This window comes from Rhopalosiphum maidis, chromosome 2 (genome assembly GCF_003676215.2).
Source record: "Rhopalosiphum maidis isolate BTI-1 chromosome 2, ASM367621v3, whole genome shotgun sequence".
Taxonomy (NCBI): Eukaryota; Metazoa; Arthropoda; class Insecta; order Hemiptera; family Aphididae; genus Rhopalosiphum; species Rhopalosiphum maidis.
Genome location: NC_040878.1, coordinates 74,222,015 through 74,246,961, shown reverse-complemented (window position 1 = coordinate 74,246,961; position 24,947 = coordinate 74,222,015). Strand labels below are relative to the sequence as shown.

Here is a 24,947-nt window from a genome sequence, read left to right as displayed (position 1 = left end):
ATACATTTTTTCAATAATTCTACATTAATATATGCATAAATTACCAAAACATTTATTTTAGAAATGAAATAAAAGAAATAGTACATATGGAATTACATCATAACATTTTTGTGTTTTCTTATTAAATCAGCTTTAAGAAAATAGCAAACCTTAGGAATACGAAACTAAGTCTGTCATCAAAAATGATTGATGTTAAATACTAATATTATTATGCTTTATATACTGTGTATACATAAAATCATATTACAAAATTATGTGTTGGTAACTGAAAAATAAAATTCAACTTGGACAAGTTAAAAAGACTACTTAATATTTATATTATAAATAATAAAGTGCCTACTTTCTAGTATATATATTTGTACTTAATAATTAAACCAAATAAGCAAGTATTATATGAAAACATTTAAAAATAATTGTTTAAATAAATAAATTCAATGATCATAAAAAACAAAAAAATACGGGAGACACGTTAAAGTGCATTAGGTTCAGTCGAATAAATCACTTCACCTCAATTTATTATAAAATTTCAAATACAAAAGTTAAAATTATAAGCCAATCATGAAAAGGAAAGTAATTTACCAACAATAATCAATAAAAACATAAATCCAAAAATATAATTTTTATATGATTGCAATGAAAATGAATAAGTTTAAACGACAAAGTCAAAGAAATTATTGTTAGTTTTGTATATCTTATAGTCTAACCAAGTTTTCCCTGAAGAAAAGCATGAAAGTTGTATGTCGAATTTATTACATTGAGATTGGGAACTTTTTTCACCGCTTCCAGCATAAAAGCATATAAACAAAACTATCCCAAATGAAAAAGGTTATTTATAGTACCAAGAAAAAGTAAAAGTAATATTTTTCAGTCCATTTATCGAATAGTGTACATGAGAAAATAATAAACATATCACAATACATTACTTACTGAAAAATTGGAACGAAGTGTTTAAGAACAATTTTTGCACACTAAATCAAAACAGAATACGTTAGATATTAAAACGATAGTTTTAAAATTAAAATATTAATTTTGATTTCTCGTGTAGATTAAGTAATCAAAACTATTATAAATGTTATAATAAGAAAATAGATTAATATCTATACTAAATAAACATTCAACTAGTAAAATATGTACGTTTTAATACGTATTAGTTTTTAATATTATATTATAAATTATGTATAGGTTACGTTTGTAAATGAAATCCTTAAGTAATTTAATTTATAACTTAAAAGCTAATAATAGTTGTAATTTATGTTTAAGTTCAGATAATTAAAAAACATCATAAATCAACATTTCTAAAATTGAGTAAACGCATATAAATCATATTAAAATTTAAATGATCACTAACATAACGAAATATACTCTTTGTATAATTTGTTTCGTTACCTATGTATAAATAAAACCCTATTTAAACTATTAAGACACAAACCATGCTAATAAATATAGTTGAATACAATTTAAACTATCAATATAAATTAAATTAATTTAATTTAACTGTTGTTATGATTGAAAATTAATTATTTTTAATTATATAATTTTCTATAACTTCATGGTTATAAATAAATAAAAATGTTAATATAACAGTACTATATTATTTAGCTAGTATTATATTATACAAGTCTATGAAAACATTTTTATATTCAAAAAAGTTATATAAAATTAAGTAAAACATCTGTATTAAATATACAATAATTATTTTTGACAATATTTATATATTTCCATGAAAAAGCAATACCTACTAAAAATCAGACTTTATTTATGAAAGAAAAATTATGAATACCAGTAGGGACGTAATATCGCGCACAGCAGTCATAAGTAAGTCAAAACATTTATATGAGTATCAAGTTGAAAAACTGTAAAATAATGTATGAGTTTGTTATTTCTTGAGAATAATGGTAATGGTAGAAGAAAGAAAGAAAGAAAGAAAGAAAGAAAGAAAGAAAATAATATCAGCGTATTGAAAGATAACAAATAAAATAAGCTGAAGAAATAAAGGCGCCTGCTAATAGATTACTGTTATTTATATATTATATTATAGCTGTCCTAGCTTATAGATGGATATTTAAGAAGCGTAAATAAGTTTTATTATCTTATATCTTACATACTAATTGTTTCCAATTCATTATATGATTATAAGTATCTACTCATTTTATTTTTAAATAATTAATACAAATAACATGATAATTTATTTTAAAACCAAAGAGAATATCAGGATTTTTGAGTATTCACTTACCTTTTGGTAGAAATACTCGACTAGCCCAAAATGTATAAGCTAAACTAAAATTTTAACATTTTTTTGTAAAAGTTTTAAGTAATAAAATATTAAAAATAGTCACAAGTAATTAATTAGATTTTCTAGTTATTTAAAATCACCAAGTCTTGTACTATTATATAATTTTAAAAACAAAAAATACCTCAATCAATTTCGTCAATTGAAAATATAATAACCTTATATTTCCCAAATAGATGAATTTTCCTACCTAGATATTAAAAATTAACAATAGCTTTAATATTTTATATACACTGAAAATCTTCCATTTCATCTATCAGTTATCACTATCAAATAAAACAAACAATTGTATTCAATTAATAAATGCTATATATTTAGGAAAAATAATGTAATTCAATTGAATGCTTAATTTAAGCACTTTACAATTCAAATAGTTCCCAAATCATCATTTAAATTGTTGGAAATATTATGTTTGTATATTTTTATTTTTATAAAAATTATTGTTTACCATTTTACGTGCGTAGGTGTACGGACAAAATTTGTTTTACAGATATTTCCAATATTTACAGAAAAAATATTTATATCTACTATTTTTATTTCAAAATTTCAATATACGTAGTATTCTATGCTTAATAAAAAAAAGTGAATACAACATTGTATATAATGCCACTTTTAGAAAACGCATTAACATAATATTCTCAAGAAAATATGAAAACAAATACGAAACACCTGTATAGTGTGTACCATACATATATATATATGTGTGTGTGTGTGTGTGTGTGTGTATGATTTTTACAATAAAATTAAAATAATCAATAAATTGATGAAACCAATACATATCACAACAAATACAAATAAATAATACGAACTTGTACAAGTTGATATTATACAATTACTTATACTATATTATGCTATATTATTTATAATATAAAATTTTAATTTAAGTCTAAATTATATCTTATTATTACTATAATTTTTTTTTACGAACTAAATGTAAAAATATATTAAATATAAATTAATATACAATTAAATATGGGCAAACTAAAGACAAGTAATAGCCTTTTTAGCCTTCTGACAAAACTAAAAATTATTTATTGACAATTAAAAAAAAATCCAAAATTTAAATTGTTTATAAATATCACAAAAACATTCAAAATATTTTTAAAATTGGCCCGTGTATAGAATTATGATAATATAAATACTTACTAAAAATTTCAAGTTTCTAGTACAATTTGTTTTTGAATAATTATTACAAAATAAAGAAATTAATTTTGTTAAAAACTGGTTTTGTATTTCCTTATTATTTTTTTCGTTTATTCCGATTATTAATAAAATGTACTAGACAATTAATATACTTTTTACCTCCTAAAATACCAAAAAAGTCTATTTTTACCAAAAACTACTCCCTTAAGTTTAAATCAAATTTTAATCGAAGTTTTTATACTACCCTAAAAAGTAAGGACACACAAAAAAAAATTTACACCATCGTAAAATCAATACATCCATCATTCCACTAGTAATCTAAAAGAATAATTTACAAAAATATAGAACATAATATATTATATTATATATACGTTATATATTATGTTATTACATATTATAACTTAAAGTAACATATTATTAATAAATACTAACATTAATTTCAAATAATAACCAAGTACTAAATAGTATGCAAAAAGTAAATAAATTAAATAAATTGTATAGAGAAATAATTGTTTTAAAAAAGGTTGATATTTCTAAATCAACAAAAAAATTGTCAAAAATATTTGATAAATAATATATATATTTGCATTTTTAATTATTTTTAGAAAGGGTGGGTGATAAATTTATTTGCAACACGAAATCCATTAGTTTTGCATTATAGCTACGTCATGTGGGAATCGCCGGTTAATTTCGAGGCAAATAATGCAAAATGAGATATGGAGGATTAAATGGTCTTTTTCATCCCTATTTTGTGTCCTTTATTGCTTTATACTAAAAAGTATACAAACGCAACCATTTAGTTATCCGTAAATAATAATATGATACACGATAAAAAATAATAATGGGCGCATATACACCATGTTGGATATATAAAAACAAAAGTGAAAACAATAGTGTACATTACGTATATATTATAATACATATATATCTAAAGAACAGCAGAATATAACATTCAATTTCCTCTATGACATACAAAATAAGACAAGAGTAATACATTATTGTGTTCATTATTTTGAAACCATAAGGGAATTTGAGAGATGATACGTGGATTTTGATTTCGGAAGGTAATAAAAAAGAGGAAAATAAAAACGTCAAAAAGGTCACATCCAAATGGATGTTAACATTTGTTCGAACATAAATAAAAATAGCTATGCAATTCCGCGGAGGAATAAACCATAGCCTTCATTATAGGATAAATAAAATCAAAAACTATTTCATATTTACATAGATATAAAATCTGTACTATCCATCATGTACAATAGTACAATTTAAAAAAAAGAACCAATTATAGTTCATTGTTATATAAATTATGATTAATTTAACTTTATATTATAGTTATATTATATAATTATGCTAAAATAAACCATACACTTAGAGGTGTATACTGTATATCTATATCAGAAGTTACATGATGAAATAAAAAGTTCTTAATTTGAAAAAGAAAAATTAAAACACTGTGCATTGTATTGATTGTATCACAGCTTTATAAAATATTAATATTGATAATAACGAGGCAATATAACGAATATCAATTATCTATTTAGCATCTACCTTATACTAAAAAAGAACTTGAGACTTTAGAACAAAATTTTAAAACACTTTGAAAAATAATACAAACATTAGTAAGAAAAATGTATGGTTACTTAAAATAAATTACAGTGGAAAAAATATTAACAACATAAATTAATAATACGCACTATAGGACAACATATTTAAATTTACAAAAAGGTTATAAGCCTACCTAATATACACTGTTTCAGTGTTGCATTACTCATAATTATTTTAATTATTCAAGTAACATAACTTTGAATATGTATTTAATTTCTAATGAAGTAGTCACACTGTTTAAGTAATTTAATACTCTCTAAATATTTAGTATATAAGTATCTATTTTATACAGGGCAGTATAATATCAATAATTGATAAACTTTATGAACATTAGTTTCAATACCAAATATCATGTTAAATACAAATTTTCAACTAACTATACTAATTTATTTATTTATACTATTATCAATTCGCTAATGTAAAAAAACTTAGGATAAACTAAACAAGTATAAAATTATTACAATTATGAAAAATACCAACTCAATACAAATTTCTAATCAAAAATAAAGGTTACTTAACCAAACATAAACCAAAATTTTCAAATAATAACACTTTAAGCGTTTTTTAAATATTACTAGTTATTAGTTATTACTTTTTTATCATTTACAATTATATATACTGTACAGTTTATAAATATATTAAAAATATATATTGTATATAAATACTAGAAAACTAAAAAGTTATGTAATTTAATAACAATTTATATTACATTTACGCCTAAATTATAATGTAGTTTGTTTTCTATAGAAACATATGGATAATGCGATCGATACAGAATAATATATCATAAACACATAAACAAGGATGTGAGATGTTGTTGATAGTGTCCGTATAACCACCTGGGTTACAGCTGTGTCACATATGCACAATGAACACAATGCACACAACAATAATATCGAAATAGTTTACAATCACATATAATTTGAAATTATATAATTTGTTAAGTGTCTATTGTGTGAAAGATGTGATTTTTTTAACGATATACTATACAGTCAGATTTTAAATTCTTTCAATATGTTATATATAATATGTATATATTACTCCCCTATTTTGTATAGATAACTTTATACATTCATATGTAATATATTTAAAAAGCATACATGTCATTATTTATACAAGATGCTTTAGGATAATTTAAAAAAAAAAAGAAAGTAATATACCTCATATTTTAAGTTGTAAAGGAAATTAAAATTTATCGCAGTTATATTTATCGATTATAAATAATTGGACACAGGTTTTATATATATAAATAAAAAATTATTTGAATGTGTCAACAGTTTCATAAAAATAATTAAGAACCTACCACAAATCAAAAATACCATGAAAATTTAAATGTATTTTTATTACACAATTTGTTCACGTAAAAACAATAAGTTGATGCTATGGAGATAAAGAAAAAGAAAAATGAACATTATAATTATAGAATTGGAGGATTTTAATATAAACATAATTTCTATATTTACATGTGTTAACATATTATTTAGTATATAAAAATAGGTAGTAGTGTACTATAAAGAAATCAGGCCAAAACAAAATATTCTTTATTTTATAGAAAAAAAAAAAAATTGCACTAAATTATGATTTTGGATTGTACATAAAAGTATATATATAATAACATGAACAAATTGATAATTTACGATACAATATTAACCAATTATCTAGAGATTAGGCTTTATAGAAAATAAAAAAAGATCAATTTATTCTTTAAAAATATTGAATTATGCATTACAAATCTAAAATATAAAAATAAAATAAGCAAAAGAAACGAACGACTGTCAAGTGTAACTGAATTTCGAATGGTCTATAGAAGTATCAAAAAAACAAGATCATTTAATTAATTAAAAATAAATTCAATGTAAAATATTGTGACAAATGGTGGCGAATAAGAAAAAAACAAAATATAAGATAAAAAAATGTATTAAAGAGCATTAAATAAAATATATTTAAAAACAGATCAAAGAAAAAATAATTTGAATGACTTAATGAGTGATAGAGACAAAAGTAAAACTCAATTCTTCTACATCATATAAAATCTTAATTCTATAAGATAAACCTAATCAATACAGTTAAAAAGTTAACAAGTTGGAACTCAGTCGTACTGCAGTGTTGTAGGTGTCAAGTGTACCTCGTTATTGTGTAGGCTACTCGAATGGATGTATTAAATTTTAATTTTAATAAATCATTGTAAATAAAAAAAACGATTCTAAGCCGAAACGCTTTTTAGCATATATATTATTATAAGTTTATTTTATTATATCTGTTTCTGTGTGTACTGTTAGTCATTTATTGTAATATTATTAGCACAGTTGATTGAATTAATTTTAGCTAAAAACATCGCAAGTATTATTTCATTATTTTACTATCCTATTTATTATATTAGTATAGATTTATAACATCTGATATCAATGTTATCAACTTTTGAATCAATACACAATTACTGTAAAACGGTGAGAATGGGTTCATTAAATAAATAGTCTATAGTCTGAAATTAATCTAAATATTTTAAAGATATTATTTGTAATATTAATATTATTATTATGTATCAAACGTAATAATAAAGGTATTTTATATACTTCCAAGTCCCTGTGAATAATATTTTTGAATTACAAGAAAATATCTAAAATCATAATTTTATGTTTAAATATCTTATTTCGACAAATTTAAATTCCAAATGTAATAAAAATAAATAAAGGTATATTATAAAATATATGGCAGCAAAATATCAGAAAATAAAATAAATATGTAAAAATCAAAACATGATCAATGGTTTACATTATAAGGTCAATATCGTAATAAGTCTACTATATAACTAAATGTATGAATATATAATATTATTATATTGATTCAAAATATAGGACATGGCTAAGAATATCCTTGTTTGATACATAGACGTATGTAATGTACAGTGCAAAAGGATAATCCTAGTGTTTACTTATGCCCCTATAGCGCTATTGTTATTTTCATTCCTGTAGAAATTCGCCATAAATCATCGAACACAACAACAACAAAAGCTCATATACGATAGATATTCTACAAATATGTCACCCGATAATCTCACCTTTACAAATGGCTTATACCTACCAATGTTTCAAATATTTGTTTAAATTGAGGTTTTCGAACAACTGCATTTGGTAATACTAAAATACGTCTAAAACTATATACATATATTAATATAAAACAAAAGATAAAACGCATTTGACAGAAAATATAAGTACAAGATTTTTAAAATTTATTTAGAAAAAATATCTTTAATTTAACTTATACTTAGTGTACCTTAAATACTATTAATTTTCACCTGAATAAACTATAAATAAAAGCAAACAACATTCGAAAAATTTTTTTTATTATAAAACGGTTTTATTGTAAATCGTAAATCCTAGTTATGTATACACTGTACATTATATGTATAGCTTACTTGTAAATTTATCAAAATATTAAAATATAATGCACAGAAAGGTAAGATAAGAAAAAATTATAGTACGTTAAGATCTTTTGTAAATCAGTTCAAAATTATAGAAACATAATCACAATTAAAATCTTGTAACATTCTTAAAATCAGAATAAAAATTCATCACTCGACATCAAGTCCTAAAACCATATGATATATATACACTATACATATCCTAAAATATATTTGTTTCTTGTATTATTTTTGCCATATAAAGATCGATAGCAAAATATTATATAGTAAAATATAGCCATAAACGTATTTATTTATGGACGTCCATTAATATTTATACTTCGATTATAGTAATAGATCATGAAATGTGTACAAAATATATTAAATTAAAAAGCTAAATAATATCTAATTTATAATTTAGGAATAAATAAACTGTTTTATAATAACTTAAAATCATAAAATATTTTCAAGAAATTCAACTAAACGAAATCCACAATACGTACATAATATTATATATATATAATAACCTAAGAAACAGGTGTTAAGAAAGAACGAATTCACAAGACCTTTAGGATAAAGACATCCCCTCCGAAAGATTTTAAACGACAAGTTTATCTCCCTCGGCGAATGGGGTTAACTTATTCAAAGACAAATACCAAAGCTTTTAAAGTCAGGACACTTGACAGTTGAAAACACGGATTGTAACGAAACAAATAATACAGTCCAATTTTCATTTTCATTTTTTTTTTTTGAAAACAAAATATATACATGGCATATTTAATAATATACGTTTTATATTGTGGCTTAAAATAAATATTTATAATTATTGACAACCGTTCTTCATAGCTCAAAATATTGAATAAAACATCTTACTGCTATTGCTTAGATATCATAGACACAAAGAATAAATAACATAAGGCAAAACGATTTACATTTTATTTAAGAAAAAAGTACGTGATTTAATGCGGTGTGAACATTGAGGCGGCTAGCAGCATATTATTGGTTTGGTTTTTATGATCTACACATGCGCAGGGTACAGTAAGCATGCGCATCGAATGACAATTAGGGTTTAAACTGTTTTCCGGAACTCAATGCACGTATAACTACCGATTTTTATATTTACTCGTATTCATTTTTTTCATTCTACTTCCTATATATGCAGTATGTATCAACTTATAGGCTTATTTATAAAAAGCGACAAACGCATATAACTCAATTTGGAATACTGAAAATATAATCTGTATAACACTATTTTAACGCAAAATAAAGACATTGTATGCAAGTAAAATGATTTAAATTAATAGTTATTATCTATATCAAGATTATATATAGGTAATATTTATTTAAAAAAATATTATTTTGAAAAAAAAGGTCGTTTCTAAGTCTTAACCAACCTCTACTAAGAAATTTTTTTCAAATATAATTATCTGATAAATGATAAGTTTTATTTAACTGACTACTATCCTGTGCCAAAATAAGTAAGATAAGACAAGTAAGTAACACCTAGTATATGTTTTATGTCCTGATTTTATCACAATAAAATGAACTAATTCATACAGGTACGTATTAATAACTAATATATATTAAATAAAACTATAAATGTATTATCGAATTATTAATTTAAATTATTAAGTTTATATGCAGTTAAAATTCTAATATTAATTTAAGCTACAGAATTTAACACGCGGTAATCTGCAACTATATTATGTTCCACAAATTTAAAATGTACATACTACAACACATGTTTAGCACCCCTACCTAATGCCTATGCAAGAAAATGAATCATCAACCAGACGTCTAACAGCCAAGGCAAACATGAGAAGAGTGAGCCTCCAGGCAATAATTGTTATACTGATACAACATTTATTTAATTTCAGCGAAAACTATAATAATATAGTTTTGAAATCATGACATAATATAACGTTTTCTTTAAAATAAATACTTATAATAAATACATTTAAATTTATAAATGTGTAATAATTATTAAATATATCACACTATTTTTGTTGAACTATTTTCATTATTGATATTTACAAACATATATTATTTATAGGTATAATATATTAAAGTATATCAGAAGATCAAAGTGATAATGATGACCCGATTTATTGCAAATTATCTTACAATATTCTGTAATGATTTTTCATAGACGTGTATACATTATATTACATCGTAATCTATAATGAAATTTCGAATGAGTCATAACAAAAGAATTATGAAGATTATATTATTATTATTATTATTATTATTTCACTTAAAGTGATATAATTTCAAATACAAATATACATTTTATGATTCCTAAAAATTAAAGTTTCGGTAGAACACTGAGAACGAAGTATCCTTAATTCTACTAATGGAAAATAACCCCTATAGAAGGAATCTGTAGTCTTTTCTAACTACATGGAGGATTAATAGACCCTCGAATTAATTAAAAATATAACCGTACAAAATGAATCGTTGTAATACTTCATTAATTCAATAAGACAACATAAAAAAGTAAATATAACATTTTAATTTAATATTTTGAACACTAAGGTAATAATATAAATATTTACATAATTTGTATGCTTATAAATTTCAAAATAAAAAATTCTCACCACATTATTTATTGCTTATAGACCTATATACCTATATATATACTAATATATAAACCGTATTTGTTTATAAATTATAAATAAAAACTCAGTATCATTCTCAAAGTTTATAGTACTTATATATAGACATATTAATTCATAATTGAATTAGTTAAAATATTCATGACAACAGAAATGCATGAAAGCGGCAACTGACCACAAGTTACATAGTAATAACTAACTTATTTATCATCCGATTTTATAATTACATAATATATCACTGTTTAGACGCGTATTACTGGAGCAGTAGAGTATTACTGTAATACGTTACTAGGTATTCCATTGCCCAGTCGGTTAACTATATAATTTTGTAAAATAAAAATTGTATAACAAATGTTATCATATAATACAAAAGAAAAAATACCTGTAGAGTAAAACAAACCTTCGCACTTTATTTTAACGTATTTTATAACCATTTATATAAAAAACATAATACTATTTATAATATGATATTGCAAAATATAGAAAAGTAAACAAAATACAAAAATTCAATAACTAATTGTTTTATTAGAAAAAACGTAAACGATACAGAAAGTAAGTAAAATTCAATTTATTCTAATATCCATAGTTAAAATGTAATTTAATCTCATGTACATATAACAGGTATTATCATATTCAGATATATTTGGAAAAAAAATGTTATAAATTGGAAACAACGAATGATAAATTAATTTTAACTAATTATGGTTTATTCGGATTAAATATAGAAACATGCATAAAACAGTTTAAAATAAAGATGTATTGCTAAATGTATTTTATACATTTCAGTAAGAGTACAATATAAAATATATATATATATATATATACTTGAAATATTAGTATGAACATTGATTATGAATACTAGTATCTATAATCAATGGTATGACGGAATTAAAATAAGTTTAAATGAAAATAATGAAGGCAAACAAAATTATAATCAAGATGTACAACAGAGTTCGCTGTATACCAACTATACCATACCTATTACAAGCTATAATTAATTCATGTACTAAAATATTTAATAATTTCCATGTTTAATTAAATTTACTACCAGTACCAAACGTATTATCTAACAACTAATAATAATAATAAAAAAAAATATTAGGGTAAGGTAACTTGGATGCCTTGCATGAGTCTACAATATACCTACACGTCTGAGATGTATACGCAATGGTATTTTAATGATATATATGAATAAATAATATTTTATTTTTTAAAACCTTAAATAATTAACAAAAAAAAATTTAGAACATAAATATAATCTTTAGAAGTTGAAACACGAGTAATTACTTTATAGATTCCAATTAGGAGACTGAATCCGTAAAAATATGGAATAAAAATAAAAATTATTAACCAATTTAAGTACCATATAACAAACAACAGTATTTTCTAAAATACTGCAGCAATGACAATTATAAGCTAACAAGAACTTTGAATATACGATATTTTTATCATTTTATTTTACACAAAGAAAGGAAACACGTCAGAAGTTCGCAGAATCCGTAGGCTGACGGACCGCGTAGGCATTCCACCAAGATAGAAATACAACTCTGTCCTAACACAGGTAACCGTAATACTTAAAACAATCAACCTCCCCAGTTCACCATTCAAATGAATATCATACCATTCAACATCAGTATTACTCTATTCCTATGTATTGCTGCATTCCTATGTATTAAGCTATTAATGAACATTTCAACTATTCATGTTAATCTCAAAATGTATTTATTTTAGCATAGGCTTAAGCAAGAAGAAAACAATGACACAAAATAATTAGTACTTACAAAGTCTGCCAAAACTATGGCTCAGGCGTTTTTTAATTTTTTGAACTTTGCTTAAAGCACCACTCTTCTTTTCTCTCATGGTAACTCCTAAAACAATAGAAACAATAGATTATTAAAAAAATTTAAAAATTCCAATTTTCAATTCTAAAGAACCATAGGACATTTAATCTATTTAAATATAATCGTGATATTACAAAGCATATTTGGAATTAATCTATCACATTCAAATCGTCATAAGGAAATCAAAAAAAGTACCTATCCGGTGTGCAATGTGATGACGTTAACTACTGAAAGATGTTTTGTTAAGGTTACAAAATAAACGTCACAATACGTAGTGGTATAGAAGTTTAATAGATATTATAATTACGTACTTAATATTATGACATTGCTAAGTATTCACATATTGAACATGCATGCGAAAAAATGTTTTAACTTAGCAGATACATTATAATACTTGAAATCATTAATTAAGATGTTTAAAAGATATTATTTTGCAATGTCATAAGAAAGTTATTTAAAATATATTTATGTTAATAATAATTTAAAACTTAAGAACTTAAAACATCAATTTTAAATATTAAAAATTAAAATATTAACCTGATTTCGGTGATTTTTTGAAAACACCAAAATAAACTACATGAGTATCAGTTGTATATGATCATTATACACTTGATATAAATTATATATTGAATTAAATACATTTTAAATACGAACAAATAAAACGCAAACAATATTTATTAACACGTGTGATATAAAAATACAACAATATTACATACAAATAATTAAATTTAAAATGTATAGTTAAAAATATTATTTTTTAATTTAAAATTCTCACAGTAAAGCGCACAAAGAATAAGACCACTTGCGAACGGTCACAAGAACCACTACTAACTAAAAGCAGTAGCAACTAGCAGGCAATGTCAGCTAGTGCCCGTCAGTGTCGCCGTTCACCAGAGTACAATATTATTGTTCAGTCGCAGAAACGATTGCCATCATATCATATTATGCAAATAGAGCAAATACATAAAAACTATAAACTGAATTATTCATAACAATAAATTATCAAGCCAAATTTTTTTTTTAACATAGCTTAGATTAATATATACGAGTACTATTATATTAAACTTAATTAATAATCAAAGAATATAATAATATTATTTTTTTAGTTAAAAAAATATCTAGTGCTTTCATATCCCATATCCTCTTCCACAATATACATATCTACATAATGTAAGTATTTAATTTAAAAATATTCATATGCATATTACATGTCGTGGTTTATGAGATAATTGTTTTACAAGTTTCTAAACAGAATAGCGTCATTATGAAATATTTCTACTATAGTTTAAATTACATATAGGCTATAACCATTGTGAATAGATAAACCTATTGATTAAAAAAAAAAAATAATTCAAAATTGTAATTTTACAAGATACTTTTACAAATTAAATCTTTTTAATGGATGTTGAAAAACTATTATTTAAAATTTAAATTTTTTAGTTATATATTTATTTATTTACCAATTTTTCTAAGTATGTATAGTTACTAGATTATATTAAATTTTATAATTTAAATATAGAACTAAAATAATTTAACTTGTAAGTACTTTACGCACAAACATTATGAATAAATTAATTATTTTACGAGTATTTTTAACTAAAAATTAATTTTAATTTAACAACATTTCCTAATAGTTAAAAATATATATATATAAATTTTATATTAACCATGTGGTATGAACTTCTATGAAAAATAGGTATCTAAGTTTTGTCTTAAGTATTTTTTTTTGCGAATAACCAAATAAAAAAAGGATATAATATAAAAGTTTCCCCTCGGCACATAAATCTGGATTCCGATCTTACGTTAACTACGCTTGACAGCAAAATCCTTGTCAAAATCAAAAAGGGGATATGGATAGGGGTTCTTCTTCACCCACTCTCACTCACTACACCCGAACAATATTCGCCATCTGGCACATAAAGGGTCATTGCAACATCAACTACTACATTCCCACCTCCCTTCCACTACGTCCAAAATAGTCATAATTAATTGTAATAATTATTATTAGAAGGACCCACACACAAAACAAAACATTCCCATTTCTACCGAACAATAATATAATATAGGGTCCGACACCTAGATCCAATATTTTTATAAAGATATAAAAATACCGATGTCATTCATATTGTGAAATAAGTCAGGCAATATAAAATCTATATTAATACTTATTTATATTATTTATTATTTTACTGAGTAAATAATATATTATACTTGATAGATAAAGTATACAATTTATACCTACTGAATTCGTGACAATTATAGAAACCGTTATGGATAAGTATTTACAATGGTTTACAAATATACCTATCCTATTCAATTATAAATTACTTTTAAAAAAAGTTGATAGTATTAAACGAGTTATATAGATTAATTGTTTGGTATTATAAATTATTCAATTTTTAACTTTAAAAACTAAATTCATAAAGAATTGAAATATAATTTTAATTTTAGCGGATGAATATATAGGTTTACAATGAGTATTTTTTGGGGGGGAGGGGTGGCGTTTTTAAGAGGTGTAAACATTCTTTAGTTTTCCAATTTGAGATGACATAAGAGATTTAAATTTTTCAACAAAATTTGTAACAGTATTTTTAAGATATGATATAATTTTCGAAATATTTTGGTTCTTTTTGTCTATTTGAAGTTCAAATGTTGATAAAATTCATCAAAACCACCTAACCTAATGTACAAACTAGCAAACTATTATGTAGTTACAAACTTGTAAAATTTTGGTTTTAATAGATAAAGCTTGAAAACGTAATATAAATTGTTCTTATAGCAGTTAAGGAACCTTAAGTTTACGTATGCACATTTTTTTCTAAACATAAGAAGTTGGATATTAAAACAAAATATAACGATTTCAGTAAAAACATTTTTTTATGTAAAAGTAATATTTTTGTAGTTTTTTCTGCAGTTATAATACTACACGACAAGAAAATATTTTGTTGAATTGTAATTCAAAAAAATAATATTTATAGACTAATAACTTTTACCGTTAGATGTATTATTATTCACTAAATACACACAAAGAAATTTAAAAAATATTTAGGCATACCAATTTTAAACTATTTATTATAATTAATATAACATAAACCTATTCAGTTCTTTTTACAGTATGTCATTATTTACTTATAATCTAAAAACAATGGTATATGATATAATTATATAACATTATAGTAGTTAATAATTTAAAAAATGTGATGATCCTTTAAAATACACGCTAACAGTCTCCGGTTAGATCGTTTTTCGTGTATGCAATGGTTTACTATTGATTTAAAATTAACACATTTAGGTAATACAGTTAAAATCTCAATTACGAGGTACACTTACAACTTGTACACAAAAGAATAACTTTTCCGGTTTCTCTATTAAATATTTTATGTGAAACCGTCGTAAATAATAAACATATCAATGTTTAAACGGAATCACGACTAATTTAATGAATGTAATACAATTAATGATAAACTGACATTTTCAAACAAATTATATAAGAAAATAAATAAGAATAATATATACCTAATGTTAATAGTTAATACATTATAGTAATAACTAAACTTTATTCAATAATAATAATCATTTTTAAGTGAAATGTAAATTCAATAAAATACTTTTATGTACGAGTATACGGAACGTATTTATGCCATACTATGTGTAAAAGTGCATCTTAAAACCTAACCTATTAAATAAATGGTTTAGATTCATAACGAATAAAATAACATATAGTGCCCGTTACTTGCTTTCGTGAATTTCAACTTTGCATCCCTTAATAAATATGACCTACATAAAAGGTTACACAGAATCCTAGAATAGTTTTTATTCGCTCTCCAACATTAATTTCTAATTTAAATTCTGGCGAGCACTATTCCCGAGCAGTATAAAAACAGTCGAAGATGGGCGTACAGGATCAATTTTCCACCGGAAGATACCACACACAAGGGACTCGGGACGAAGTATTTCCCTGACGTCAAAATATTAATTATTCAGAACATTCAACAATAAAACAAATGAGCCAATCACATAGTAATGTTTAATTTGAATTGAAAAGTTGTATTCTTAATAATAAACTTATTATAAACGCATTTTATTAGCACGTCCAACTTGTGTTGTCTTTCGAAGCACTACACTTTTTGTTTCTCTACTCAAGTCCTTCTATACAAAAACAATTACACCGCAAATTCAAGAGAAAGCGAATGGAGAGATTAAGGTACCTAGAAAAACGTCCCGACACGTTATTGTCTACCCTCAGTTGTAGGGCTGTGTGAAATTCAATTACGAGGTTGTTCGGAATGGTCACGGACAAATTGCAACACGAAGATCAACCCTTGATGTTAGAATTTAATACAGTGTATATGATTCAGGGCTTCTCAAAATAGGATATGAAATGTTACTCCTTTCGACATTAACAGCAGTAATCAACAATAACATATTGTAGTATACCATATTATTTAGAGAGGACTATTAAACCTAACCTAGGTTTATCGTATTTTAATATTCTCATTAAAAATCATAATTATAAAATATACGAAAGTTATAAAAAAAAGTATATGCATCATAACATTTATAACAAAAACAAATCGAATTATTTAAATAAATATCGTTTAAATTTTTTTGAATTAAAATTGTCAATATTTGAAAGATTTAAACTGTATTTGCAAATTGAACAAAATCCTAATAATATTTTATTCTAGATTAATCATCAATATATCAGTATATTTCTAAATATGTTTCTAAATTCGGATAGTACCTATTGCCTGTCAAAGTGATAAACAATTAGACATTAGAAATAAACCTAGGGTTTTCTTTAAAATGTGTTGCTTCTCAAGTATATAAAAAATATACATTAAACATCTGTACGCCTATTATACAGATTGGCCATATATTAGAGATAATTATCACATAAAACCCAAAAAAAATTACAAAAAAAAAAAAAATGAAAAAATACATTCAAAACCTAGTTGGTACTTGGCAATATAATACGTATGTGTCACCAATTCGCTTGTGTACTATATTGTATACCGTATTATACGTGATTAAATAACATGAGTTAGCAGTTTATACAGTACATTAAACGAAATGCTAGTTAGCCAAGCCTAATTCAATTTCCTACCAAAAGAGGAAATTGCATGACACGAGATAGCTGCAGCTAGTGTATTATATGCGGTTATTACAACTAAGGTTAATTAAAACTAACTAATATTTACATAATCAAATAGACAACAGTTCGTGTTTCCGTCTACTGTAGATACTGTATTTATATTATACATTTTATAATAAAACATAAAGAATAAAACTATTATGTAGTCTAGAAACAAGACCATAAATCTGACAGTTTATAAAAAATTTAAAACTTGAATTTTTTCTATAGAATATATACCTATTTACCTTATAAGTTTAACAATATTTCAATTATATATTTTATCTCTCGTTGAATCCTCAAACAAATGTTTTAAGCAATCACTATACACGTTTCTTAATTATTAATAATTAGACTCAACTATCAAAAAATTTATTTTTTTAAATAATTAAATTCAAAATAAGCTACATTTATTATACTTTTAAGTATATTTTAGTTCACTCAAACCCCCAAAAAAATGTTTAGGTATTCATAAAGATTTCATAAAAGTTCTAAACTATAAGCAGGTAACAAGAGGAAAGACTGTATTATGTAAGGTATCTCGTATGCGTAAGCTTATAACAGTTATAATCTTTTTCAATTATTTTAAATAATATAATAAATTGTTTATTATTACATTAGTTAGGATTGTGATATTACTAAAATTCTGATACAAAAAACTTCTAATAATAAATAACATTGTATTATAAATATTATAAAAACGATTCTGCAGAACGAAACCATAGTCCACAAAAGCTTTTGTTTATTATATTTTAATCGTTTTTATTATTTAAAATTCTGAGCGAAGCAATGAATAAATTGGTTTTACAGATTTACATTTGTTTTTACGTTTGTGTGCCTGGTATCATCTTTGAGAGCTTTATTACAATATTTGTCAAAGACTAAAATTAAATATTATTAAAAAATCAATTGTTATAATAAATTGATACATTCATATAAATATATACAGTAAATATATTGGTGCATGCATTTTATTTACAACTAAATACTTCAACATAACTAAGCTACGATAATTAACATACGTATACCTATCATAGTATGTATATTATATTAATATATGATCAACAGTATTGTCAACATCAAAGGTAGGTAAAATTATTTCAATCTACGTTAAATTCAATAAAATACCTAATGAAAGTATAAAAATAAGTTGTATTTAAGTATTTATTTTGAATAAGTATTTTAAATTCCAAATAAAGCGATGAATGAATTAAGTTTTACCACGATTTATGATTTATTTTCTATTATTGTTTGTACGAACACGAAATAAAACAATGCGTATGTCTGTTATTATGTTTTGGAGCTGATAAAATGTTTCAATATTCAAGTACAAATTTAATCTAATTGATACTTTTGTGGGTTAAAACATCAAAAAAATCATCGTACTATGTAAAATAAAAAACTAAAAAAAAAAATAAGAATAATCAGTAATGTTTATATAACACCAATTTTCAGAAAATTTATTATTTTGTTTTGTTGTAATTCAAAGATAAATAACCATACATAAGATGTTCACCTACAAATTATATAAATACTCATATTATTTTTTACCATTTTCTCAATATGATTTAAATTAAAAAGAATTTTAACACTTTTGAACTATTTATAAACTTGATTTGAAAGTATCTGCGTTCTAAAATGTTTTTGTCTTAGTCAAAAACTTTGAATAATTTATACAAAGTTTATCATCAACTTTTCGCTCAGACATTTCAAAATATAAAAAATATATAAACACCATTTAATTTTACATAAACGTTCATTATTATGAGATAAGATACATTATTATATTATACTCTTGTAGTTAAAATGTATTAAAATTTTCAATTTCAATAACTAAGATTTGAAAATGTAATAGAAGATTCATTTTTTTAAAGTTTTTACTATAGCGTTCTAAATATCTAACCTAACCTAATATCTTTTATAAATATTTCAAAAAATTCTCTAATGAAGAATCTTAATAACATCTAATATTTGAACATAAAAAACACTTTTTAATTTATTATGTTGTAATTCAAAAACATATTTAAAGACTAGAAACTCGATACACAATGCAATTTAAAAATTATGAATACTAATTTTACCACACCATTCTACTATTAACTGCGGTATTGAATTATGTTAACAGCGAAAATATATAATATAATATAGCAATATATAATGCGTTTGGGAAAAAATAGTTCAACATGTAATTTTATTACACACAGGGAAATAAATTACTAATAGAAAAATTAAAAATATATATACAATATCCTTAAAAATAAAGGCTGTTTTATCATTATTTCAAAAACGTTTTAGAGGACATCATACCCGCATGTGTTGTCTCCGTCTTACTAATGTACAATATAGTAAATTTGCGGTCAGCAGAATCCATTTTATGCTCTTAGCTTTAATACCTATAAGAGGTCAATTTACCTATTATAGAACTTAAAGTAAGAATATTATCTATAAAATCACGTAGGATTTTATTGATATTTTAATTATATAGTATTTTTGAAAGTTTTAAAGATTTAATATTTTACATAGTTATAACTCAGTTAAAATAAAAACCTTCGTAATGTTCTAGGTAATACGAATATTTGTTTTTAGATTTTTGAATAATAAGTAAATTTACTTAAAAGCAAAGAGCATAAAATAGATTCTGCTAAATTAAAATATGGTGTAGTAAACACGAAAACAGCAGTTGAGAGCACGACGTTTAATTTAATGTATCAAAAAATAGAGGTTATCTCTTTTTTTTTTGTATTCTTTTATTTTATACAAAAAAAAATTTTGTCGAAATTATTATATGTAATAATTTCAGCAGCCCTAGACAATAAAATCTAATATTACGATAGCTTAGGTCATTGTTACATGACTATGATAGGAGGTATTTCATTTGATGTTTGCAATATAACGGCATAGTATAAGAAAACAATATTCTATCCGCAAAACCTCAGTAGTAAAAGGGGAGAAACTCCAAAAATAAAGAGGGCGCAATAAATTACTGTTCACACCCTTGAGAGGCAATCGACCATAATGTATGCGTTTATCCAGAAGCTCAGCAGGAGACCCTCAGACGTGTAATAATTATTTTAGAACGTAAATTATCATCAGGGGCCTTGAATGATCTCCATTTGAAAACTACAGTTCATTTGTAATGAAAATATTCAAACTAAACTAATGACACACGAATGTTAACTTGCTGTTATGTTTTTATACTTAAAAGGTTTCAATAATGATTTCATGTAAAGCCTTTTAAAATTATATGGAATACAATTCTAATTGGATATTAATCCAAACATTAATGAAAGTTTATTGACCCAGTTAATACAACAAAAAAGCAACTATTATATAATTATTATAACTATTATTATAAATAGACACTATAAATGAGGATAGATTTGAACAATAAAAAAAATGCTATTATATATATAAAAAATATTATATTGATACATAAAATAAAAAAGCATTTCTATTGTATATTTTTGTAAGTTAATAAAGCATTAAATATCTGAATATTATAACTCAGACAATCAAATGTATTAGTGATTATATGCTTAATTATTTTTTATTTTATTTATAACAATTAAAATATTTTTTTTTTAAATTATTTAATTTTTGGTATCCATTTTACACATAAAATTTAACTACTTTACCATAACAAGTATTATACATTTCACAAAAGCTGTACTTAAATAAAAATACAGTCAGGTTTTACAGATTCTATGTATTTCTCATCTTATTTTAATTGCATAACCTAACCACTCTTTTAGTTTAAGTAAAACACAAAATTACTAATTAAATTAATAATACTAAGCACATTACCAACGCCCCCATTGGTATAATAGAATTTTTTTAACAATAAATTTATCTTAAATGTTATACATAAATACACTTATTTTAATAAAATTTGATATTTAAATTTAATTTATAATAAAATTAATATAAAACTAATTTAGGTAATATACTATATTTTTTGCATTAGTATTTAGTATCAACATATATAATTTATATAATAATATTATTAAAATATGATAAGAACAATACGCAAATAGTGTTTAAAATGAATCATTTTTAAATGAGAACTTCAATCTGGAAGTAGGTATATACCTAAGGAAATAAGCGGGTAATTGGTAGGCACACAAATATATGAATTCTAGGCATAATAGTAAAAATAATAATAAAAAATATTTTTTTGAAAACGTTTCCAAAAAAATATTTTTAAAGATTGAGAAATGACAATTTAAACCAAAATATCTCTGCATTTAATACTACATATTATAACTACATTCTTAAAGATAAGATAAGTACATAGTTCAGATTTGCCGAAATTAATCAGTGATTTGATAACATTAAATTGGATTGAGTAATAAATGAAAAATTATGGTAAATATTAAGGAAGATTGGTTTTTTTAAATATTATTTTAAATTAAGAATTAAAATTTGAATTCAAATAATAAAAAAAAAAGATTTCTGAGAGTTGCTAAGTTAATTTTATTATATACTTGTTTTTATTTAATAAGTATATCCAAAAATATTTGTAATTCTTAATATTTAAAGCAATTTTTGTAACAAGTGAGTAACAATAGGTAATTTCTAGTTATATATAACAACTTAAAAATAAAAACTCAATAATACATAAATTAGTTAATAATGCGTATAGTTTTGCTTCTAAATTAAGTTTTAATAATTAAAATTATTTAGGAGCAGATTAGATAATTTGAATTAAATTATTTAATAAGTATAAATATAACTCTGAATATAAAAGATAAACTTGACATAAACATATAATATTAGTAAGACTAAAATTTAAACCAAAAAAATAAAATATTTAAATCAATTTGAAAAAAATTGTATTTTCCTATCAACTGCTATAAATTGCAAAATCAAACCTATACCTACTAACAATAAAACAATTTACCCTTTCCTAACCAAACTTTACTAGATAAATTGAATATTGTTTTTAGGAAATATCAGCTTTGAATTCATAAGTAAATTAAAGAATTTAGAGTTTAGAACAGCTACTTGACAAGCACAAAAACTAGATATTCTCTTTTGGGAACAAAGTATTTGTAATATATTATGAAAAAATAAAATAAGTATTATTTTAAAATAGAGTGAAGTTTACTGTCAAATATTAAACTAAATGGGTATCTTCTTAAAATCTAGGTAAACTATAAATAGATAAGTACTGTAGTATTGATTTCACGATTCGTAATATTTTTTTTCATTTAAAAAAAGGCTAAAATATCAAAAAAATATTTCACAAAATATACAATAGAATAAATGATAGTAACCAAGAGTTAATGTGAACCTTACTAAATATTTTATTACTTGCATACATTTTCATAGAATTGGGTTATTATTAAAAATTATCACTAATCAAAATATCCATATAAACATAATATAAATTAATAATAACAATAAATTAGATAAGGACCTATATACCTATAATTATTATGCAAATAATTATATAGAATTATTTATATACCGAGATAAATACATTAAATTTATAAATTATTATAAAACAACATTATATAACTAATTTTGCAGTATTGAGTAAAAAAATGCATGTAGTTTTAAGTGTTCCTTACAATGTATAAGTATTCTGGTAGGTATGTATATCATATTTATTTTATTTTAAGAAATATATAAAATGTAGATTACATATAAGAATAAGATACAAGTAAATTTAAAATAAGTATGTCAACCAAATGTTTGTAAATAATTAAAACATCTGTTTGAAATACTTTATACTATACAAGTAATAATATAAAGAAGCGTGAATCAGCTATGAAATTACTATTTTATTACCTAAGTAATAAGATACATAATGAATATGAATATAATCAAATGTTTAGTTTCAAAATGATCAAATATGTCAAACGATTTACAATCATTTAAAACTGTATATTATATTTGATAACAAAATGTTATTTTCAAACCAACTAGCTAATCATTGAGGGTTTTGAATTATGACTATAATAGTTAAACACTAATAGTAAACTGTTTTTACTAAAAATATGTGTGTATACACACAATAAGATGCTTAATAAAATAAACACAATTTTTATAGAGTAGTAAATTCCTTGTAAATATTATTAAATTGGCTTTGTGACAAAACTAAAATCCGTATTTACACAAATTTTAAGATTTAACCTACATAATTTTATGATCACATTCATCCAATTTGTATTGGAATCTAGTTAATTAAAATACCTAATATTCAAATATAAATACCTACAACAATAACGTTATCAGACTGTGACCAAAACGGGACAAAATATATTAATATATCTACATACCATCTTTCAATTTGGACGTAGAGTTGTTGCAGTTTGGCTGGCAGTACATGCTGTGTCATTTGTAAATAAAAAAAAAAAGGGGGAAGAAAAAAATTAAAAATATATAATATTAAAGATTACCGACGGATTGAATTTCAACACTTAAGCTACAAGGACGTTATCAGACATTTCGTTTTGTACATGATTACCTAAACATTATTATAATATATTATTATTGTTATTATTTTACTAAATAATTACAGTAGCCGTTCTTGTTGCGCGTGCAATAATGAACGAACGTGTTATCTCATTTGTTGTTTTTCGTAACTCCGTTTTATCCCTTTATCTGCGTGGGTGACCGTCTGTTTTGCAGACGGTGCACAGTGCGACCAACCTGAGCCGACCGGAATGTCCCCGGCGCCTAACCGGAATATTCTCGACGCCGACGCATACAGACCACGAATGCAGCTGCTGCCGCTTTCGCGTCGGAATCAACGCGATTGGCGATTGCCCCGATGACGCCGCTAAGCCGGGACGACTTAATCACTATTTAACACCAATGCACACTCGACATCACCACGACGACGCGCCGTGCCCGTTTGCAACCTCTCGAGGATCATATTTATAACATTTTATTTTATTATACTAATAAA

At 23.6% G+C, this 24,947-nt stretch overlaps 1 protein-coding gene across 2 annotated transcripts in view; it reads right to left on the bottom strand.

The window, feature by feature from the left end:
• LOC113551108 (cyclin-dependent kinase 14) overlaps positions 1 to 24,590 on the bottom strand; it is a 47,507-nt gene extending 22,917 nt beyond the window's left edge. Inside the window, exons 1-2 of one of the 2 annotated variants that reach the window (XM_026953147.1) lie at positions 24,316 to 24,590; positions 12,838 to 12,924 (exon numbers count right to left, since the gene is read on the bottom strand). In XM_026953147.1, coding sequence (XP_026808948.1) covers positions 12,838 to 12,924; positions 24,316 to 24,364 — 136 coding nt within the window. In that variant the 5' untranslated portion in view covers positions 24,365 to 24,590. Of the gene's footprint in view, positions 1 to 12,837; positions 12,925 to 13,434; positions 13,706 to 24,315 lie in introns of those variants that run through there. The other variant, XM_026953148.1, reaches the window with a different exon arrangement.
• Positions 24,591 to 24,947: the final 357 nt, after the last annotated feature.